This window comes from Pantherophis guttatus, chromosome 3, assembly GCF_059756535.1.
Source record: "Pantherophis guttatus breed Tessera chromosome 3, ASM5975653v1, whole genome shotgun sequence".
NCBI classification, from domain to species: domain Eukaryota; kingdom Metazoa; phylum Chordata; class Lepidosauria; order Squamata; family Colubridae; genus Pantherophis; species Pantherophis guttatus.
In genome coordinates this window covers 41802410-41823015 of record NC_142065.1, presented here as the reverse complement: position 1 = coordinate 41823015, position 20606 = coordinate 41802410, and the positions used below count along the sequence as shown (strand labels likewise).

The following is a 20606-nucleotide window of genomic DNA, read 5'->3' as shown; positions in this document are numbered from 1 at the left end:
GGAAATGGGATGGGGTGAGGGATTGGAAAACATTTGGGAGCATATTTTATGTCTGGTTGGAGGGTAGGTTTTGTATTGGAGGATTTTGTTTTGTTTTTAAAGTGTTCTATGTTCTTATGAACCAGTGGGAGGAAAATAGACTTGTCTCCATGAAATAATCAGTTCTACAGTCTCTTTAGATCCATTTTTGATTTGTTGAGTTTTTTCTTGTTGTACTACAGGTTATATAACTGTTCATGAAAAGAACAGTTTTTTGCAGTATTGAAAATTAGCACAAGTCTTTTTGTGTGTGTAGGAAGTTTTATTTAGGGAGTAACTTCATGCCCTCTAGATATTTGGGATTTTTACTAGCTCCAGTCAGCAAGATCAATTGTATGAGATTTTGGAAGAAAATATCTGGAAGGCATTTTATTTCCCCATCTTTACTGTCTACACCTCCACCATAACTAAGCATTCTAGTTTCTTGTCCAGTTCTTCCTTTTTCCTGTCTTTGTTGAACTGCATTAAAAATTCAGATCCTGCACCTGAAATTACATAATTTAGGCTTAGTTTAGTCTGGAAAGTCATTGAGCTATTAAATAAATTCCACAAAATAAGACTCTTGACATTCACTCAAAAGGAGCATCTTTCAATGTTTTACACTTAGAAGATGTTTAAAAAATATCCATGAAAGGCCTTCATCCTCAATTGTACTGAAGTGAACCTTACAAAAGTTATTAATTTACTGTGATCGAATTAGCAAATTATTAATGTCTAAACACTAGCATGAATTTGGACAATGAATCTTAATGTTTAATTCAGGCAGATCACTTACTAATTCATTTCCACTGTGTCAGTTTGGGGAATAGCTGTTTCGTGTGTTTACCAGACTTATTAGCATATCAGCAACTCAGAATACAGTTTCAGAGCTTCAGTCAGAGTAAGAGCTCATCCCTTGCAGTGCTCCTGGTCTTGACCTATACTGCACTCACTACAGTAGTTTGTTTTGAAGGTTGAAGCAGCATTTGGTTTTTTCCTGCTTTAGTGCTACTTTAACTGAAACTAGAGCAAAACTGGAGGTTTTTGTGGGAGAGGGAGGTTGCATTACTACTGTAGAATTCCTCATTGTCTGTTTCACTCTTGGTTTTGCTGTTGTTTTACCTATCAGCATCTGAATGCATGGAAGACATTTCTTAGCATTTGCTGGAACCTAATCATGCTAAAGCACCATAAAGTAACCTAATCAGGAAACTCAATCTTATTTCTTCAAGTCACTCTTGAATCAGTTGCACAATTGGTGTAAAACTATGGTTCATCTTGATTTTCCTTGCTTATATAGCAAGGAAATTATGTAGTATGCAATAAACTCTTGCCTCGTTCTGCTTTCCAGCCTCGGGACTCAAGAAAGCCATTATCTCCTCTTTTTCTCTCTTCTCCAACGTTCCCATACAGGTAGTCCTGGATTTAGGTGCCACAATAGGAACAAGAGAATTCATTGCTAAGCAAAGTGGTCATTAAGAGATGTTATGATCTTTTTTCTCCCCAGGATAATTAAGCAAAGAGAGAAACAGAGGCTCAACACAATAACATATGCATCTACTTTCTATCTCTCTTTTGCTTGACAAATATATACAATATGCTTTGAAAATTGTTGATAGCAGAGAAGTGGCAACTTTTTCATGGAGTGCAAGTATAGGAGTTTTACTACTGTTGGAATTGGGCAGTTCAATGAACAGGATATTGAATTCATTTTTAAGGCCTTTTATCATCGTCTAGAGGGACTTGTTTAGAAATGTTGAGGGGCTACTGTAGTGGAGGTGATCAAAATTCAGTTTCAAACTAATTTATTATTGAATGAGAGTATGAAAATAGAATTAAAAAAATGTCGTTTTCAACTTTATGATTGCTCAGTTGTGGAAATGTAGATCCATTCCTGAGCTATCATGCTTTATTGATTTGATTGCTTTGATTTCTATTTTGACTTTCTCCTCAGCTGAGTCTCAAAAGCCAAAGAACAGCTTCTTATTGTATTTCAGATTCTGCCACTTATTCCCATTCCAAGTCCCTGCATAGTTTTTCCTGCTCCAGCCCTGCCTTCACCTAGGATTGGCCTGACCAGTTCTTTGGCAGTTTCCATTCAAATCCAAAGCAAGCCCTTCTCTATTCCAGTGTTGAATTATTTGACTTCTGGCTTTGCCTCTTCACCACAGGTTATTGCAAAGAACTTTAGATGCATTTCAACCATGAAATCATGTCCCTTAAATATATTTAATAAGGTAAGCATCAGCCTATAGATGTAAAATTCCTTTCAAGCTCTTTCTTCTTTTACACAAAAGCAAGGAAGAATTGATAGAAATATGGATATAAAACTATGATAAAACTACGAAGTTTCTTTTCACTGTAAGAACAAAACAACACAAATCTACAAAAGGAAGGGACATTATTTCCAAGGTTGATATGTGGATAAATAATGTATCATTTTAAAGCTCTCTCTTAGCCAGTCATTCCAGAACTGATAGCAATATGGAATGAGCACTTTGCTAGTTATTTATCTAGTTGCAAATGGTGGAAAACATAATTATTAAAAAGTAATGTGTAAGATGCATAAAAGCTCCTCAAATTTCATGAGTACTCTCCACAGCGTTTTTAATGAATTGGTTTGGTTGCATGTTTACTGAAATATTTGCTATGTGAAAAGTACTTGCCTGTTTACATTTTGAGTCCTCTCTGAGCTTTAGAGAGCACCAAGGACTCCACAGCTCATGAGCTATGTATGTTCTCTTCTATTGTATTACCCTTGGTATACTTTATTTAATTCAGACATTTATTTCAGCAGAGTGAAAATTAGAAATTTAAATGTGATGAGAAAATATAATGTGCATGTTAGAGTGTGTGTGTGTGTGTGTGTGTGTGTGAGAGAGAGAGAGAGAGAGAGAGAGAGAGAGAGAGAGAGAGAGAGAGAGAGAGAGAGAGATTGTAAGACCAGCAATCAATCACCTTAGCATGAAGTTAATAGCAAAGAAAATTAAGTGTCAGAAAGTGAGTGTATTGGGGGTTTATAAATTACTGACAGTTTTGGATAGAGGAAGAAACAGTGGAGGAATACAGTTTTGTTTAATCTAAGCACTAAATTCATATTTCAAAGGTTGATATTATTTATAAACTATATTGTAAAAGATACAGGACTTTTACATGGGTATATGCTGGTTAAAGCAGTATACTGTGTATTATTACTTGAATGAGAGGAACTAATAAAACTGCCCTTTAAGAAATAGGGAACAAATTTTGAGTGTAGAGATCATTACATTAGAAAAAAAATAATGTGGAATATTGAGTCTGAATACTGAACTTGAAAAACTAAGCAGAGTCAAATCTGTCTATTACTTTTGGAAGACCATGAAGAAATCCAATGGCTGTAGTTAGACTGGTATGTTGAAAAAACATCCTGGAAGAAGGCAATGAACCATATTCATACTGTGGACAAGAAAACCACATGTTCATGTTGTCACTCAAAATAGAGTTCAACTTGAAAAAATAGAGACATGGATGTTATAATTGCTATTTTGGGGTTTCAGTGTAAATATTCCTGGATGAATTCAATAACCCTCTGGACAATTGATACAGAATGGTATCTTTAAGGTGACCCACTGATCCTTGGAAAGGAAAAGAAAAGAAAAGAAAAGAATAGAATAGAATAGAATAGAATAGAATAGAATAGAATAGAATAGAATAGAATAGAATAGAATAGAATAGAATAGAATAGAATAGAATTCTTTATAGTGTGATTGGGCACACAAGGAATTTGTTTTTTGTGCATATGCTCTCAGTGTACATAAAAAGACTGTCAGTGACAGTCATACGGTACAATAAGCAATCAAATCATACTAGAAAACAATCAATATAAATATAAATCGCAAGGATACAAGCAACAAAGTTACAGTCATGCAGTCACAAGTGGGAGGAGATGGGCGACAGGAATGATGAGAAGACCAATAGCAATAGTAATGCAGCCAAATGTGAATAGTTTGAAAGTGTTGAGGGAATTATTTGTTTAGCAGAGTGATGGCGTTTGGGAAAAAACTGTTCTTGTGTCTAGTTGTTCTGGTGTGCAGTGCACTATAGCGTCATTTTGAGGGTAGGAGTTGAAACAATTTATGTCCAGGATGCGAGGGGTCTGTAAATATTTTCACAGCCCTTTTTTTGACTAGTGCAGTATACAGGTCCTCAATGGAAGGCAGGTTGGTAGTAATTGTTTTTTCTGCAGTTCTAATTATCCGAACCAGACAATTATAGAGGTGCAGAGGACAGACTCAATAGTTCCAACATACAGGAAAATATAACAGATAAAATAATGCAAATCATAAGGATTTGGGGATATTATTTCTCTAGAATATAATTGTTTTCTGTGAAAAGTATGTATTTTTAGAGTCTGTGTGATCAAAAAGACTATTTTAAGAAAGTGAAGTGCTATTGTTGTTAAATTAGAGATATGGAGGTGTGAATACTGTTGTTGGTGATAACAGAATAAGGTTGTGTTTATGGGCATTTAAAAAAGATCCGTTCTGGAGATCATAATTAATATGATTTGTTGTATTTTATGACATTTTAAGGATTGGAACTGATGTATATAAAGAAATAACATAAGAATCCATGTAAGTTTTCTTTTTTGTTGCCAAGGTTACAACAAAGGATGGCATTATGTTGCTGTAGGATAGTTGAATGTACCATTGGTAAAACAAGCTAGATTACTTTATAACCTGTTCAGATGCAATTTTCAAGCTATAGAAAAGGCTCATGAATATCAGATTATTAACTCAAAATTTGGAATGCTGGAATGAAAGCACTATAAAAGCTTCTCATATTGACACTAAATATCTAGAAATCCTGTTTAAGAAATGTGCTTAGAGACAAACATCTTCATAACAATGGTTTTGTTCCAATAAGGTAGTGAACTTCAACTAGTTCATTTGCATGGGTAGAATCTCATTGTCTTTAATGAGACTGTAGCCTTTTTTTTTTGAAAATATAAACCAAATACAAACCAATTATAAACCAGAATACAAGTGGTAGGCAATTTGAACTGATCTAATTAATAATTAACAGTATACATTTTTTAGTTATATGAGATAGATAGACTGTATAAACTATGACCTGGCAAATGAATCAAACATATCTACATAGATAGCCCTTTTATGCCATGCCTGGCTACGTATTGATCCCATATCCCGTCTATATTGTTTATATTAGGGGTGTCAAACTGATGGCCTGCGGGCTGGATGCGTCATATGCAGGCCATGCCCACCCCAGCTCTGTGAAGGGGAAAAATGTTGTGAAACGTCACATGATGGCAACATGACATGGCGGGTTTGAGAGCGTGGCTTATATCAAGAGACCCGCAGCTATGTTTCTCTTGATGAGATATGATCTATCTTGGGCTCAGGGTCCATCCATTCCTCCTATGCTACTGACATTAGATTTCAAGTTAACTTCTGACATCACATTATGCAAAACTGTACTGTTCCTAACCTAGTTAGTATGTTAAATGGGAAATCATTGGAAGCTCCTTGTCACTGAAGCTGTGAGCTTTTTAATGGGAAATGCAATATTTATGTAACATAATAGAAACTTATTAAACTTATTAAAAAATTGCCAGATAGAGGGTGAAATGGAAGTCAACAGATGTTTTATTTTTTCCTCTTCTCTTACAGCTCACTCATTTCCATTTGTTATCTCCTTTTGTGTTATAACAATAGTGTGTTCATCATTCTTTGTTGCAGGTAGAAGAAACATCCAATTCATTATGGATCATGTCTCTCTGCCTGTCACTTGGATTTAGCAGTCAACACTATGATGTGCAAGAGGTCTGCTCTCTTTCTGCAAAAGAGAGGGAGGTGCTGAGGTGCTATTAGAGCTAATTAGAAGAAAGTCAATTACCAGAAATTTTTCCCCAGAGGAGTAAAAATGCTAGACAGCCACATCAGCTGTCTTTTGTTATATTTGCAAGTTTACTGAGAGGAACATTATTTAATGCTCACTCTCTCTCTCTCTCTCTCTCTCTCTCTCTCTCTGTGTGTGTGTGTGTGTGTGTGTGTGAAAGACCTTTCTTAGACTTTGAAATCTAATATTTATAGACTAGCTATTAATGTGATTATTGCAATGCAACCCTGTCCTTGAATGGCTGGATAGACTGGACATTAGCATTTGAACTACTATAAGTCTATGTATTTGCCATACACTACGTAAAGTAAAATGCAGTGCAATCTTAGCCTCAAATTATACCTGTAGTGGATCATTGAATCATAAGAATTGTGGAATTGGAAGATACTATGGGGATCATCTAGCCCATAGATGCATCTAAGTGCATAAGAAAACCAGTTAAGCATCCAGATTCTTATTTAAAACACCCAATGAGGGAAAACCCATAACTTCAACAGGTAGAGTGCTCCAAACTTATATCTGAACAAGATGTAAGCATCTTCAAGAATATTAATTATTTCTCTTCTTAGTTCCTGATCATTTTCTCTATGACAGTAATGGCGAACCTTTTTGGCACCGAGTGCCAAAAAGGGAGTGCACGCGCACCTAGGCCACAAGATGGAAGAGGAGCTGCCCAGGGTGCATGCACGTGCCCAAAAATGAACTCCCGGTTTCAGCTATTCTACTTCCTGTTTCAGCCAGCTACTCTTTTTTTTTTTGTAAAGAATTTTTTATTTTTTTTTCCAACATAAACATAAAAAATGAAATTTTTTCAAGAATGAAGTCTTGGTCCGGTCACAAAAGGGGACACTAATTTAATAAATGAAAAACAATTAACATGAATTCCAACATCTTAATAAATTTTTCTATTATCTCATCATACATCCTAATCTACTAAGGCAAAACTCCTTTTTATATTCAATTATAAATTCAATTATAAATAAAATTTAATATCGCTTTATCTAAATTTTTTATCCCTTGCTCTTTTTAGCATCAACATTGAACACAAAGACAATCAATTCTATTAATCTATATATTTACCTTACAATTTTATCACCACAAATCTTAATTGTATACTCCAAGTGTATACAACTCAATTCTTATTTCAATTTTAATCAAAATTTCTTTCTATTTTTCTCGGTTTCTAAACCCAATCTATTCTATCATGTTCTTAAATTTTTACACAGAAATCTCAAAATTTTACCATTTCATTTTAATTATCACCCAACATTTTCTTTTTCACCCCTTATTAATAATTATTCTTCAATATATTCTCCTCATTCTCCTCCATTACTCCACCTATTATTTGGCTGATTTCCAGCATAGCATATTTTGGCTGAGTTTTCAGCATATTATCCTCCTTAACTCCCCCTTTTATTTGGCTGATTAACAGCATTTTTTGTTTTGGCTGATTAACAGTATTTTCCTCTTAACTTATGGGCTTCTGGTGCGCATTCGCACATAACGATCAGCTGGCCGGCGTGCATGCTCATGCAGGAAAATGGAAGACCAGCTCTTCTAGTTTACGGCACTGACACATGCAAAAAGGCCAGCTGATCATCTTGCATGCATGCATGCCAGAAACCCGGGAGATGAATGGGCGACGCCACATGTGCCAGGTGACATGGCTCTGGTGCCACTTTGGGCACATGTACCATAGGTTCGACATCATGGCTCTATGATATCTTTTTACATGCCTGATCTCATGCCCAGTCTTCTTTTCTTCAAACTAAACATCATGTTCCTTCAGATTGTCCTTACAAGATATACCCTTAAGTTCCTGTCTCATCTTTGTTGTCCTGCTCTCACTCTATTCTAACAGAGTCAATATCAGGATCACCACTAAATTCTTTATTCCAGCAGAACAAAATATTATGCCAGCAGAAAAAATAGCTTGAGCTATATAGGTATAGACTTTGAATCTTAAGAAAATTGGTCATGTACCTCAGAATCTGAAGATGCACATTTGCATATGGCATACAGATAAATACTTTTTCAGAGTGGCTATTCACCTTACCTCAGATGATGGATATACTCAGAAGAAAGATTTGAATAATGAAATAAGGGCCAGGAGTAGTGACAGATGATTTGACTCAGTTCTGAGGAAGCACAGTAGGACATGTGTGTGAACAGAAGACAGAGCCAGATTCCAGAAAATGATGGTACTTCCTCCTGTTTTTTGCACAAAACTCTCACACACCAACTTATAATGACTAAATTTTATTTGATTTTCCTATTGTGAGAAAATGTAAAGGCAACTAGAGCTTTAGGGAACTCTTCCTGTCACTAGTACAACGTGCTTTCACATTCATTATCTAAAAATTGTGACATTTCAGAATTTGATGTTAAGTAATTATGATAATTATAATGATGATAATAGATATAAAACATCTGAGTTCACCTTTATGACTGCCACAGCAACTGAGGTGTTTTCAGAGTTTTATGCTTCTGTTTAGGATCTTTCTGCCTGAACAAATTAACCTTGTTAAAAAAATAACCCACGTGTAAGGAAGATAAAACCTGAGTTGCTAAAACACAGACTAAAGTATGATAATTTATCTGGATGCCTCATTTATATCATAATGAATGCATAATATTCATAGAAAAACCAATGCAAGCTAGTGTCAGTAGACTAAAACTAAAATATGTTTATTGTAGCTTTCAGTATATCTTACCTTTTGTGCTCGTCGCTTATCAGCTCTTTGATTCTGATGGTAAATTCGACTGAAATTGGAAACAATAACTGGGACAGGAAGAGCAATGACAAGGACACCACTCAGCGAACAAATGGAGCCAAATATCTTGCCAGCAATTGTCTTGGGCACCATATCTCCATAACTGGTATGGGGGAAAAAAGGAGACAAATAAAGTAGCAGTGTTAGTACTAAGTAGAGCATATGTAAACACTGGCCAATCTGATAATTTAGACTAGAGCAGTGCTTCTCAACCTCAGTAAATTTAAAATGTCTGGACTACAACTCCCAGAAATCCTCAGCCAGCATGGGGCATTCTGAGAGTTGAAGTCCACAATTAAGCAGCTGAGATGGAGAAACACTGATGCAGAGCAGGCTTTTTAATCTGTTCCATGGAATTCTGAGATTCCACAAGAATTTGATGGGATTCTATAAGAGAAAACACAATCTACCCAAAATTGTGTAAATTGGGTATGGGAAGCACTCTGAATACTCTGCTAACAAAAAGTTCTGCCGAATCTACTTTAAATTTCCTACACTCTTTACTGAATCTTAGTTTGTCTTCATTTAGTGTGATGAGAGCTTACCTAGGCAGCAACCTGCTCCATCGGATGTTCCATTTTAGCACTTCTGCAGAATAAACCCCTATGGCCCAAGATATAAAAGCAATCTTGAGCTCTATAAAAATGACAGATGATGCATTATCCCATATTTGCTTTGTTTACATTAACAACAATCTCATGGTGATGGATGTGCTGTTTAAGCTTTTTCTTGCTTTTCTTTAAGCCACTCTGAATCTAGTTTTTGGCAAAAATGAGATGACTTCAGATTTTGCATCAATTTTTCTAAGCCAAGAATACGTTACAATTTTCAGTTACTTTTAAAAGACACTGGGACTGCTTTATGTCTAGAGTTTTTTTAAAAATCCAAATGCACCCCATATATACTTACTGACCTGTACAATATTAACATAAGAAAAAATGTACAAAAGCAAGCATAGAATTCCATTTTCAGGTAATAGTTCAATGTTCAATTGCCTCTACTGTAGATTGTTTGTTATAATGGCTGTTGTAATTTTGAACTCTAGGAATCACTATCCTATCTTCATTCATGTAGTAAACTATTGGTACTGACGACAAAACAAGAAATAGAACTTGGAAAATGTAACAATAAAATAGTCTTCCCTCACTGAGTATATATATATATATGGTGGGTTTTAATTCTCCTAATCTCTAGTCAGTACAACCAGTAAGGAAAATTGAGCTAATAGAGAAACCTGACAGTAAAAATCATTCTCCTTACATCAAATCTTCATAATAAATTCTGAGATACACTAATTAGAAGGTCTGTGAGATCCTTTAATCTATAGATAGCTTTACTGAACTGCATCTTCAAACTGAATTTTTTTATTCAATTTCCAGATAAGTTTATTGCATTGAATCAAAGCAAGTGACTCCAACTTTGAATAGAATTAATTCAGTCTAAAGGTTCAAGATGAATATATACAACAAATTAAACTGAATTACTGTTTCATGTAAGATTTGGGGGTATATCCCTATTAATTGACTGAAAATATGGAAAAACAAATGCACACTTTAAAATATATTGAAAGATTTATTCCTTTTGTGTGAATCCCAAAGCCAGCTTTTTGAGGTAGACCAGGTCAAGAAACACATAGCACACTAATTTATTGTTGTTTGATGCAACAACAGAATCATGAAAATCTGAAAGTGTTTTCCCCCAATCCCTTTTCCACTAAAGAAAATAAAGTTTCATTCTTGTCCGCTATTTCTTCCCAGGACTAAGTGGATGTTTACCTAACAATTCTTGCATTCTTCAAGTTTAGCCTGGTATCCCTCCACAACTGGTGAAATCAGTACAACATATTAAATGTTGAAAGGTTCACAACACGTTTTTCATTCCCACCTTTCAAGTTTATCTTAAGGCAGGATAGATGGACCAATAACACACCAATCCACTAGTTGGACAATCTTCGGAATTAAGTATGGACACCTCTTTCATGAGAAGCATAAGGCCAAGCATTGTTAGAAGAATTAGAAGGCAAAATCTTCCAGCAATATAAATACTCTCAGAATTAACCACAAAAATAATGTATCAGTGACATTACACCATGCTCCATCTGTAACATGTTATCTGAAATATCTAGACTTTTCTCAAGGGCTTATAATCAATGCCTATTTTTGCTGAAAGATTCTGGGATGCCTATAAAAATGTTTAATATGTCTTTAAGAGCTGAGGTGGCACAGTGGTTAGAGTGCAGTACTGCAGGCTACTTCAGTTGACTGCTAGCTGCAGTTCGGCAGTTCAAATCTCACCGGCTCAAGGTTGACTCAGTCTTCCATCCTTCCGAGGTTGGTAAAATGAGGACCCAGATTGTTAGGGGCAATACGCTGACTCTGTAAAACCGCTTAGAGGGGGCTGTAAAAGCACTATGAAGCAGTATATATAAATCTAAGTGCTATTGCTATTATACAAGTATAACTATGTTTACTGACCACATTTCCGAAGACTTGTAAACTATTGCAAGAATACAAATTAGTTCATGCCTTCTAGAATTACTATTGCTCTGTATTAGAAAACTGAAGTACCTCTCTGCTTGGATCAATAGTATTTAAAAGCATTGGGGATAGTATATCTTATAAAACAGATACAGCAGAAAAAAATCTTGAAAGAATCCCTTTATTCAAATTTTTCAGTTATACAGGTATCTCAGTAAAAATATTAAATAAACACCTTTAAAATGTTTATCTTTTTAAGATTGCATATACATCCATGTATAATACTTCTTTTTAAAAGGTAAAGAAAGAAAAATAAAAACAACTCTAGTAAATGTTGCTTAACGCATTGTAAGCCGCCCTGAGTCTCCGGAGAAGGGCGGCATATAAATCAAAAAAAAAAAAAAAGTCAATACTTAGAATATGGGTTTTAAAGCTTACAGCAATATACACTGTGAATCAATTGGAGAACAAAGAAGGGGAAATTCAAAAATTAAATATTTATTTATATTTTTAATTTCTTTTTCTTCTAACAATGATAAATAATAATGTAGTGGAGATTTTGCTGTTAGGCTAAAAATTCATATATTTTTTCTTTAATATGAATTCTGCTTTACATATTTTATAAATGTTATATTGTGCATTAATGGTATAACCTAATTATCTTTCCATCTATAGATATTATCCTTTTTGAAAATATATCTGTTATAAATGAAGGGGGAAAAACATTTTGAATGAACAAAAGAGGTACATTTGCTTCTAGAACTCACTACCTCCTTGTCTAAGAGTCAGAGAGCTATCTTCCAATGGTGGGTTAAGTGGTGGGTTGCCCCTGGTTTGCACCGGTTCTATAGAACCGGTAGTAAAACTGGCAGGAAGCTCCGCCCACCGACCTTGATGTCATCAAAATGCTTTTGTGCGTGAGTGAAGAGAGCGGCGTGCGTGGCCCCGCTGCGAACCAGTAATAAAGGTAAGTAGAACGCACTCCTGGGTGGGTTGCTACCAGTTCGCAACGGTTTGGGCAAACCGGTAGCAGTAGCAGTGGGAGGCTCTGCCCACCCACCCAGACATCATCAAAAATGCTCTGTGCATGCATAGAGGTGCCGCACACTCACAAAGTGAGTGTGTGCACCTGCATGCTCCCAATAGCGAACTGGTAGCACTGGGATTTGAAACCCACTACTGCTATGTTCCTTTATTAAACTTCGCTTTTTAAAAAATGTTGAACTTGTATAGCAACCCCCTGTCTGCAGCCCATTGGGCCGCACAAGTGGCGAGCAAGCGTGTGAAGCTTCATTTAGTACATAGAATAATAAAGTTTTAGTGCTTTGGAAAATAGTTTGAACACCTTTGTCTTTGTAGGAGCCCCTCAAATATTGGAACACTGCTATCACATCTGCCCTAGTCCTTCTTTTTCATTAGACTGGACATACCCAATTCCTATAACCATTCTTTGTAAGTTTTAGCCTCCACTTCCCTAATCATTCTTGTTGCTCTTCTCTGCACTCTTTCCAGAGACTCAACATCTTTCTTATATAATGGTGACCAGAACTGGATGCAGTATGCAGTGTTGTCTTTTTTATTTGCACACACACAGGAGTTAGGTTGTGTTCACAAAACCATCTTCTCACCCCTTGTAGCCACTGCTGCTGCTGGTGGTGGTTCAATGGAGGCAGAAAGTTTAGGAGCCTCTGTTGTATAGAATCCTTCTGTTCTGACCCGGCTCCCAAACACGACAAGCACACTGTTTTTAACTAAATGTTCCCTTTATTAGGAGCGTCAGCAGCCCCAGCCAAGAGTTTCTCTCTCTCTTACACACAGCAGGCTAATGAAGTCTCTAAGTGCCTGTGGAAAGCAAAGCCCATTCCCTTTCCCCTGAAATGGCCCCAACACACCAGGAGTCTTTCTCTCTCTACCCACACTGGTAAAAGAAGTCCTGGAAGGTGCACTCGCTCTTATCCAGCAGCAGACACACACACACACATGCTTAGAAGGTATGCCCGACACTCAGCGCCACAGATTCTAAGAAAGAATTCTGATAAAGTTCCAGACAGGATTCAGAAGTTCATAATATCAGTGGCTGACCAACAAGGAGACAAATAGTTGTCTGCCATGCCTATTTGTCTCTGCCCCCTGCCTTTTATCCCCAGAGCTAGGGTGGGACTTAGCTAGCAGCAGTGGCTCTTCCATCCTGAAGACCATCCCATAGCTTCCTGCTGGTCTCCTCTTCTCTGCCTTCTGCGCATCCACACGTCAGACACCAGACCCAGCTTTTCCCCCTCTTCCTCATCAGCCACCTCCGGATCTGGGGGATGTTGCTTATCCATCTTTTTTTTTTTTAATTTGATTTATATGCCACCCTTCTCCGGAGACTCAGGGCGGCTTACAATGCGTTAAACAATAGCCTTCATACTTTTGTATATTTATACAAAGTCAGCTTATTGCCCCCACAAACTGGGTCCTCATTTCACCTACCTTAGAAAGGATGGAAGGCTGAGTCAACCTTGAGCCTTGGAGAGATTCGAACCAGCAGTAATTGCAGGCAGCTGTGTTAATAAGCTGTGCTTAGACCACTGTACTATCAAGGCTCTTGGGGACTGATGGACAGCCCAGGCTCTGACTCTGTCTCTATCTCTGACAGCTCCATTCCCTCTTCCCCCTTGGAACTCTCTGATTGCCTTGATGCTGGCCTCGACTCCCACCCCACCTTCTCATCTGATTTGGCAGCCAGGAGGGCCGGTGGCTGACAGACCACAATACCTCCTTTCTATACTATCCCAGAAACAGACAATTATGACACAGGGTTGCTTGTAGCCTTGGGGAGCCCTTTTAGTGACTGCTTGGATCTCTCTAATTTCCATGATTGTGGAAAATTAAAATCATGTTTTCTTGCCTTTTTGACATGAAAATGTATTATATGCCAGACAATTCTGGTGACATCATGTCTATCAGGTCACAAGGAATTGGAAGAATTTATATAAGAATAGTGCTCTAAAATAAAAAAGTAAAATAAAGGTTCCCTGCCAGTTATGCCTGACTCTAGAGCAGTGATGGCTAACCTTTTTGCCATTGCGTGCCAGGAGAGGGGGGGCGGGGGAGGTTTGCGCATGCGGGTGTCCACACCCATAATTCTATGCGCCCTGCCCTGCGCATGCGTGTGCAAACTCCTCTCCCCCAGCTCCTGGCATGTGATGGTCCGGTAGGCCCATTTTTCTTTCTTACCTGGCTCCAGGTCCTCTCTATGCATCTGGGAAGGGTGAAAAGAGCCTTTCCCACTCCTTCAGAGGCATTTCCTAACTCCCAGTGGGACAGGAAGTGATGTTTTTTACTGTCCCAAGCCTCCAGAGCCTCTCTAGGAGTCTCTGGAGGCTTGGGACAGCAAAAAAGTCACTTCCTGTCCCATCGGGAGTTGGGATATGGGCCATTTCAGGCCTCCAGAGGGCCTCCGAGGGAGTGGGAAAGGCTGTTTTCGCCCTCCACAGATGGATAGAGAGGATCTGGAGCCAGGTAAGAAAGAAAAATGGGCCTTCCCCACGCCCCCCCCCCCAGGCCTTCCGGAGGCAGGAAACAGCCTGTTTCCCTACTCCTGGTGGGCCCTGAAGGCCCGAAAATCAGCTGGCCGGCACATGAATGTGCTCCAGAGCTAAGCTGGCATGCCCACTGATATGGCTACGCGTGCCATAGGTTCGCCATCACGGCTCTAGAGGGTGATAAAAAGGTAAAGGTAAGGTTCCCCCTGCACATATGTGCTAGTTGTTACCGACTCTAGGGGGTGGTGCTCATCTCCGTTTCAAAGCCGAAGAGCCAGCGCTTGACCAAAGACGTATCCATGGTCATGTGGCCGGCATGACTAAATGCCAAAGGTGCATGGAACTCTGTTACCTTCCCACCAAAAATGGCCCCTATTTTTCTACTTGCATTTTTTATGTGCTTTCAAACTGCTGGGTTGGCAGAAGCTGGGACAAGTAACGGGAGCTCACCCCATTAGGCGGCACTAGGGATTCAAACCGCTGCACTGCCAACCTTTCAATCGACAAGGTCAACATCTTAGCCCCTGAGCCACTGCGCCCCTTCTAGAGGGTGATATTCATCTCCAATTCACAGCTGAAGAGCCATCATTGTCCACAGATGTTTCTGTGGTTATGTGCCAGCATAACAATATGCTGATGGCACATGGAACAGTGTTAACAGGAATGTCATTTAAATACACAGAAACCCTCAAAATCCTCTCACCACTAATTAGCTCTGGTCACTTGTAAGATGTGGTCTTACACATTTGAGATTCTTATTTTCCACAAAACTTTAAGCCTGGCTCTTGCTCAGACAAAGATTTGCTCAGAAGAATTATACCTATTACAGTCCTTATCTTGTATCTAGAGGATCTCCAAGTACAGTGATATATATGTATCCTGAGTTTCTTTGATTTAATTTTTATCTGCATCAACTATTACTGATACCAGGATAGAATGATTTGTTCTATTTTGCAGAATCCAATCTGTGTTGGTCACTGGGACAGAGATTCAGTCTTCCGAGCTTTCACAGTCATGCTGGGGCCCATCCTCAGGTAACTTCTCTCTCACCAAAATGTGATCAATATGGATTGGATCCTCCAAATTCCAGATTATTCTGGGATACATATATGTATCTTCTATTTTGTGCCAAAACAAAGCATTGGACTGGATATATATTTATGATAGAATAATATGAGAGCGACTCAGTGCAAACGAAGAGGAATACAGATACAGCGTAAGAAGTTGTCAAGAACTTTAGATATAGTGCAGAATATTTATTTTAATACAACCGACCTTATCACATGTTTGTAAATGAAATTTACAGAGAGGGAGATTGACACATTTCATTCTATAGAAACTGAAATATCTTTTAATTACTATTACTTTCATCCATTCTAACTGGGTGCAAAGCTTGTTTTGCAATGAATTTGATCTTGCAAATTTTCATATTTATTCTAATCAGATTGTTCTCTCGAAAACAATTACTTTTGCAATTATTTTAAAGTTCAACCCTACTTTTACTGAACTAAATCCAGTGGAGAGTTAATTGATGATATTGGTATCTATGGATAATTGTCTATTTTTCACTAATACATTAAGCAATTAGAAATAAAAAGTAACTAAAACAGAAATTAAACAAAAATAGGAGCCCTGGTGATACAAAAGATTGTCTGCAGTATTGCAGACAAACTCTGCTCACAGCCTGGAATTCAATCCTGATGGGATTCAAGCAAGGTTGACTCTGCTTTCTATCTTCTGAGGTTGGTAAATTGAGGACCCAGATTGTTGGGGGTGATATGCTGACTCTGTAAACTGCCCAGAGAGTGCTCTAAAATGTATAGGATGGTATATAAATCTAAGTGCTATTACTATTGCAAACTGAAAGTCAGCCAAGACATTTTTTTAATTAAATATGAAATAGTCTTATAACATGTATGAAAGGCAGGAGATTCTGACCAATCACTTTATAGACACTGTGGAAAAGTTTCATATTTCTTTGTGTCTTTTACTGGTTTTATCATCTAAGAGTTCTGGGACATATTAAGTCTAATGTATATCTGGTATAGGGATGCGGTGGCTCAGTGGCTAAGAGGTTGAGCTTGTTGATCGAAAGGTCGGTAGTTCAGTGGTTCGAATCCCTAGTGCTGCATAACGGGATGAGCTCCCTTTACTTGTCCCAGCTTCTGCCAACCAAGCAGTTCGAAAGCATGTAAAAAATGCAAGTAGAAAAATAGGGACCACCTTTAGTGGGAAGGTAACAGTGTTCCGTGCACCTTTGGTGTTTAGTCATGCCGGCCATATGACCATGGAGACTACTTCAGACAGCGCTGGCTCTTCGGCTTTGAAACGGAGATGAGCACCACCTCCTAGAGTAAAAATGACTAGCACATATGTGTGAGGGGAACCTTTACCTTTATATCTGGTATGGTATACGGATTTCCATTTGACCTTAGTTACTGCGGGCTGGTTATTTTTCCCAGGTTTGTTACTGGGAAGTTAAGGTCTGAGGTCTGAACTTGTGTTTGCATCTTAATTTTCTGAGAGAAAAAGTGGATTATTTCTGTAAGAAATCCATAAATAATAAATGAGCAAACAAATGTTCTATAGTTTTAGTATTCTTTGTGGATTTTGCTATAATGGCTAACAAAACTATCGTTTTGGAAATTGTTATGACTTAGTAATATTGTATTTAAAACGAACTATCTAGAGCAGAGGTTAGCATCTTTTTCAAATGGTGGGCATTTCTGTACCTTCTAATGACATTTGAGGCTTTAAAAAAGAAATAATTCATTTTTCTTTAATTGTAATATGCTATGTATGGTATCTGAGGATGCCATGGACATCTGTGAATGTTGTGTCGCCATCTGAAGCAATGTGCAAAGTTAAATGAGACCAGATTCTCTAAATAGAAGCTTTTGTGTGTGTTTATGTGCATATGTGCATACATGGGTGAGTGAATACTTCAATGGAATGATATAAGTATATTTTAATATTTTTCCATGTGGAGGAAATGGGCATTATTTTCTGCAACAATTATTAGGACTGAGGATAGAAGCATAAATAGATTAAGCAGGGATCCATCTCTTTCAGACAACTATAGTTAGGAGGGTGGGAAGGTAACAGTGTTCCATCCACCTTTGGTGGTTAGTCATGCAGGCCACATGACCACGGAGACATCTTTGGACAGTGCTGGCTCTTCGGCTTTGAGATGAGCACCGCCCCCTAGAGTCAGGAATGACTAGCACATATGTTATCTGGGAAGAGTTTGACTCTGTGACTCCTGATGACGTGGACAGGATTCTGGGGAGACTTAGCGCGGCCACATGTTTACTGGACCCGTGTCCCTCCTGGTTAGTACTGGCTTCCCAGGAGGTTACACGAGGCTGCCTCCAGGGAATTATCAACGCTTCATTGAGTGAGGGTTACTTCCCCACTGCCTTGAAAGAGGTGGTGGTGAGGCCTCTCCTCAAGAAGCCTTCCCTGGACCCGGCAGTATTAGCCAACTACTGTCCTGTCTCCAACCTTCGCTTTGTGGTGAAGGTTGTTGAGAGTGTGGTTGTGTGACAGTTTCCACAATTCCTGGAGGAAACTTTCAAACGTTATCTAGATCCGTTCCAGTCGGGTTTCAGGCCTGGGCACAGCATGGAAACGGCATTGGTCGCGTTGGTAGATGATCTCTGGAGGGCTCGGGACAAGGGTTGCTCCTCTGTCCTAGCCCTGTTAGATCTCTCAGCGGCTTTTGATACCATCGACCATGGTATCATGCTGCACTGGTTGGAGGAGTTGGGGATGGGGGGCACCATATTACGGTGGTTCTCCTCCTTTCTCTCAGACTGGTCACAGTTCGTGTTGGCAGGGGGGCAGAGGTCGACCTCAAAGCCTCTCATTTGTGGAGTGCCTCAGGGGTCGGTCCTCTTGCTCCTTCTGTTCAACATGTATGTGAAGCTGCTGGGTGAGATCATCCATGGCTTTGGGGTGAAGTACCATCAGTACGCTGATGACACCCACCTGTACATCTCCACCCCAGGCCACCCCAACGATGCCGTTGAAGTGATGTCCCAGTGCCTGGAGGCTGTGCGGATCTAGATGGGGAAGAACAAGCTCAAGCTCAACCCTTCTAAGACTGAGTGGCTGTGGTTCCCGGCATCCCGATATAGTCAGTTGACTCCATCACTGACTATCGGGGGCGAGTCTTTGGCCCAGTGGAGAGGGCGCACAATCTAGGAGTCCTCCTGGATACGCAGCTGTCCTTGGAAGAATATCTGACGGCTGTAGCCAGGGGGACCTTCTGTCAGGTCTGCCTGATTCGCCAGTTGTGGCCCTTTCTTGATCAGGATTCCCTGTGCACAGTCACTCACGCCCTCGTCACCTCGCGCCTGGATTACTGCAATGCTTTCTACATGGGGCTCTCCTTGAGGAGCACCCAGAGGCTGCAACTGGTCCAGAATGCAGCCTGGGGCTCCCACATAACACCACTCCTGCGCGAGCTGCACTGGCTCCCAGTGGTCTTCCGGGTGCGCTTCAAGGTGTTGGTTACCACCTTCCATGGCATAGGACCTAGTTATCTTCGAGACTGCCTGCTGCTACCAATGACCTCCCACCGACCTGTGCGCTCCCACAGAGAGGGCCTCCTCAGGGTGCCATCAGCCAAACAATGTAGGCTGGTGACCCCCAGGGGGAGGGCCTTCTCTGTGGGGGCACCTACCCTCTGGAACCAGCTGCCCCCTGAGATAAGGAAAATCCAAGACCTCGGTGCCTTCCGCCGTGCCCTTAAAACTTTCTTTTTTCAGCAAGCTGGGCTGGCTTAATATATTTTTTAAATATTTTTAATTGGTTTGTTATTTTAAATTGGGGCCAAATTAATATATATCTTTTTAATTGTTTTAATGTTTGTATTGTATGTTTTTTATCTGGCTGTACACCACCCTGAGTCCCTCGGGAGAAGGTGCGGTATATAAATTCGAAATAAAATAAAATAAATAAAATAAATATGTGCGAGGGGAACCTTTACCTTTATCTTCCAGTTAGGAGACTGGAAACTGCATGATCAGGAAAGACTTGGAGAAGGAGGGTATTTGACAATTACACTTATTTTGGTATACAACTAATCACCTATGGGATGTAATTTGATAAGCAAATTAGAAATCGCCGTTCCAAAATATGAGAGGAGGAGAAAATTCATGCTAGTTTCTCTCTTGATTAGCCTTGTAAATCGAGGATAGATGAAGCAAAATATACCTTTCTGGAGGATAAGCGATCAGGCACATTTGTGCCATGTTTACCTCTATTCCATTGCATGGAATCGTAAGATGTGTAAGTGTTTGTGAACATGTACAAAATGAGATTCCTGCCTATACATGTTCAGGAGGAAAAAAAGTTCTATACTTGGAAGAAAGAACCATTCAAAGCTATCCCCCAGTAATTGTCATATTTGAAGTTATGAAGTACAGGTATATGACTACCCATTCTCTTGCATAGCTCTGGCTAAAATAAAGGAGTGAGTGAGCTATTTTATTCAGTGATGAAACTTAGCTAAACCATACTTTTTTTCCTTCATTTTTCAAATAAAAGCAGGGAGAAAATACAGGTAAACTGCATCAGCACGAAACTGTAATGCACTGAAGTAATATGAAACTCTATATAAATGGCATTTTAGAAATAAACAAAAATGCCAACAAAATGTTCAATTTGCTAGGACAAAAAACACCACATGATTTTCAGAAATATATCAAAATAATATCAAGACAAAAAAAAAAGTCAGAGCCATTTTTAGAGAAGGAAAATGGATCTGGTAAGTATTCTCTAGCATGAGAGTGCACTTTTCACAATTTACAATTAACTTGGATCAAATGAGAAAAGCCAAATATTATTGGCTACAAGCAATATCCAATAGTTTCGTATGATGCTCAGGCAGGTGGCTACTGCAAAAG

At 38.9% G+C, this 20606-nt stretch overlaps 1 protein-coding gene across 2 annotated transcripts in view; it reads right to left on the bottom strand.

The window, feature by feature from the left end:
• Positions 1 to 20606, bottom strand: part of KCND3 (potassium voltage-gated channel subfamily D member 3) — a 344280-nt gene that overhangs the window by 71253 nt on the left and 252421 nt on the right. For both annotated transcript variants that reach the window (XM_087889379.1, XM_034414303.3), the window contains exon 3: positions 8631 to 8793. In XM_087889379.1, coding sequence (XP_087745505.1) covers positions 8631 to 8793 — 163 coding nt within the window. The remainder of the gene's footprint in view (positions 1 to 8630; positions 8794 to 20606) is intronic.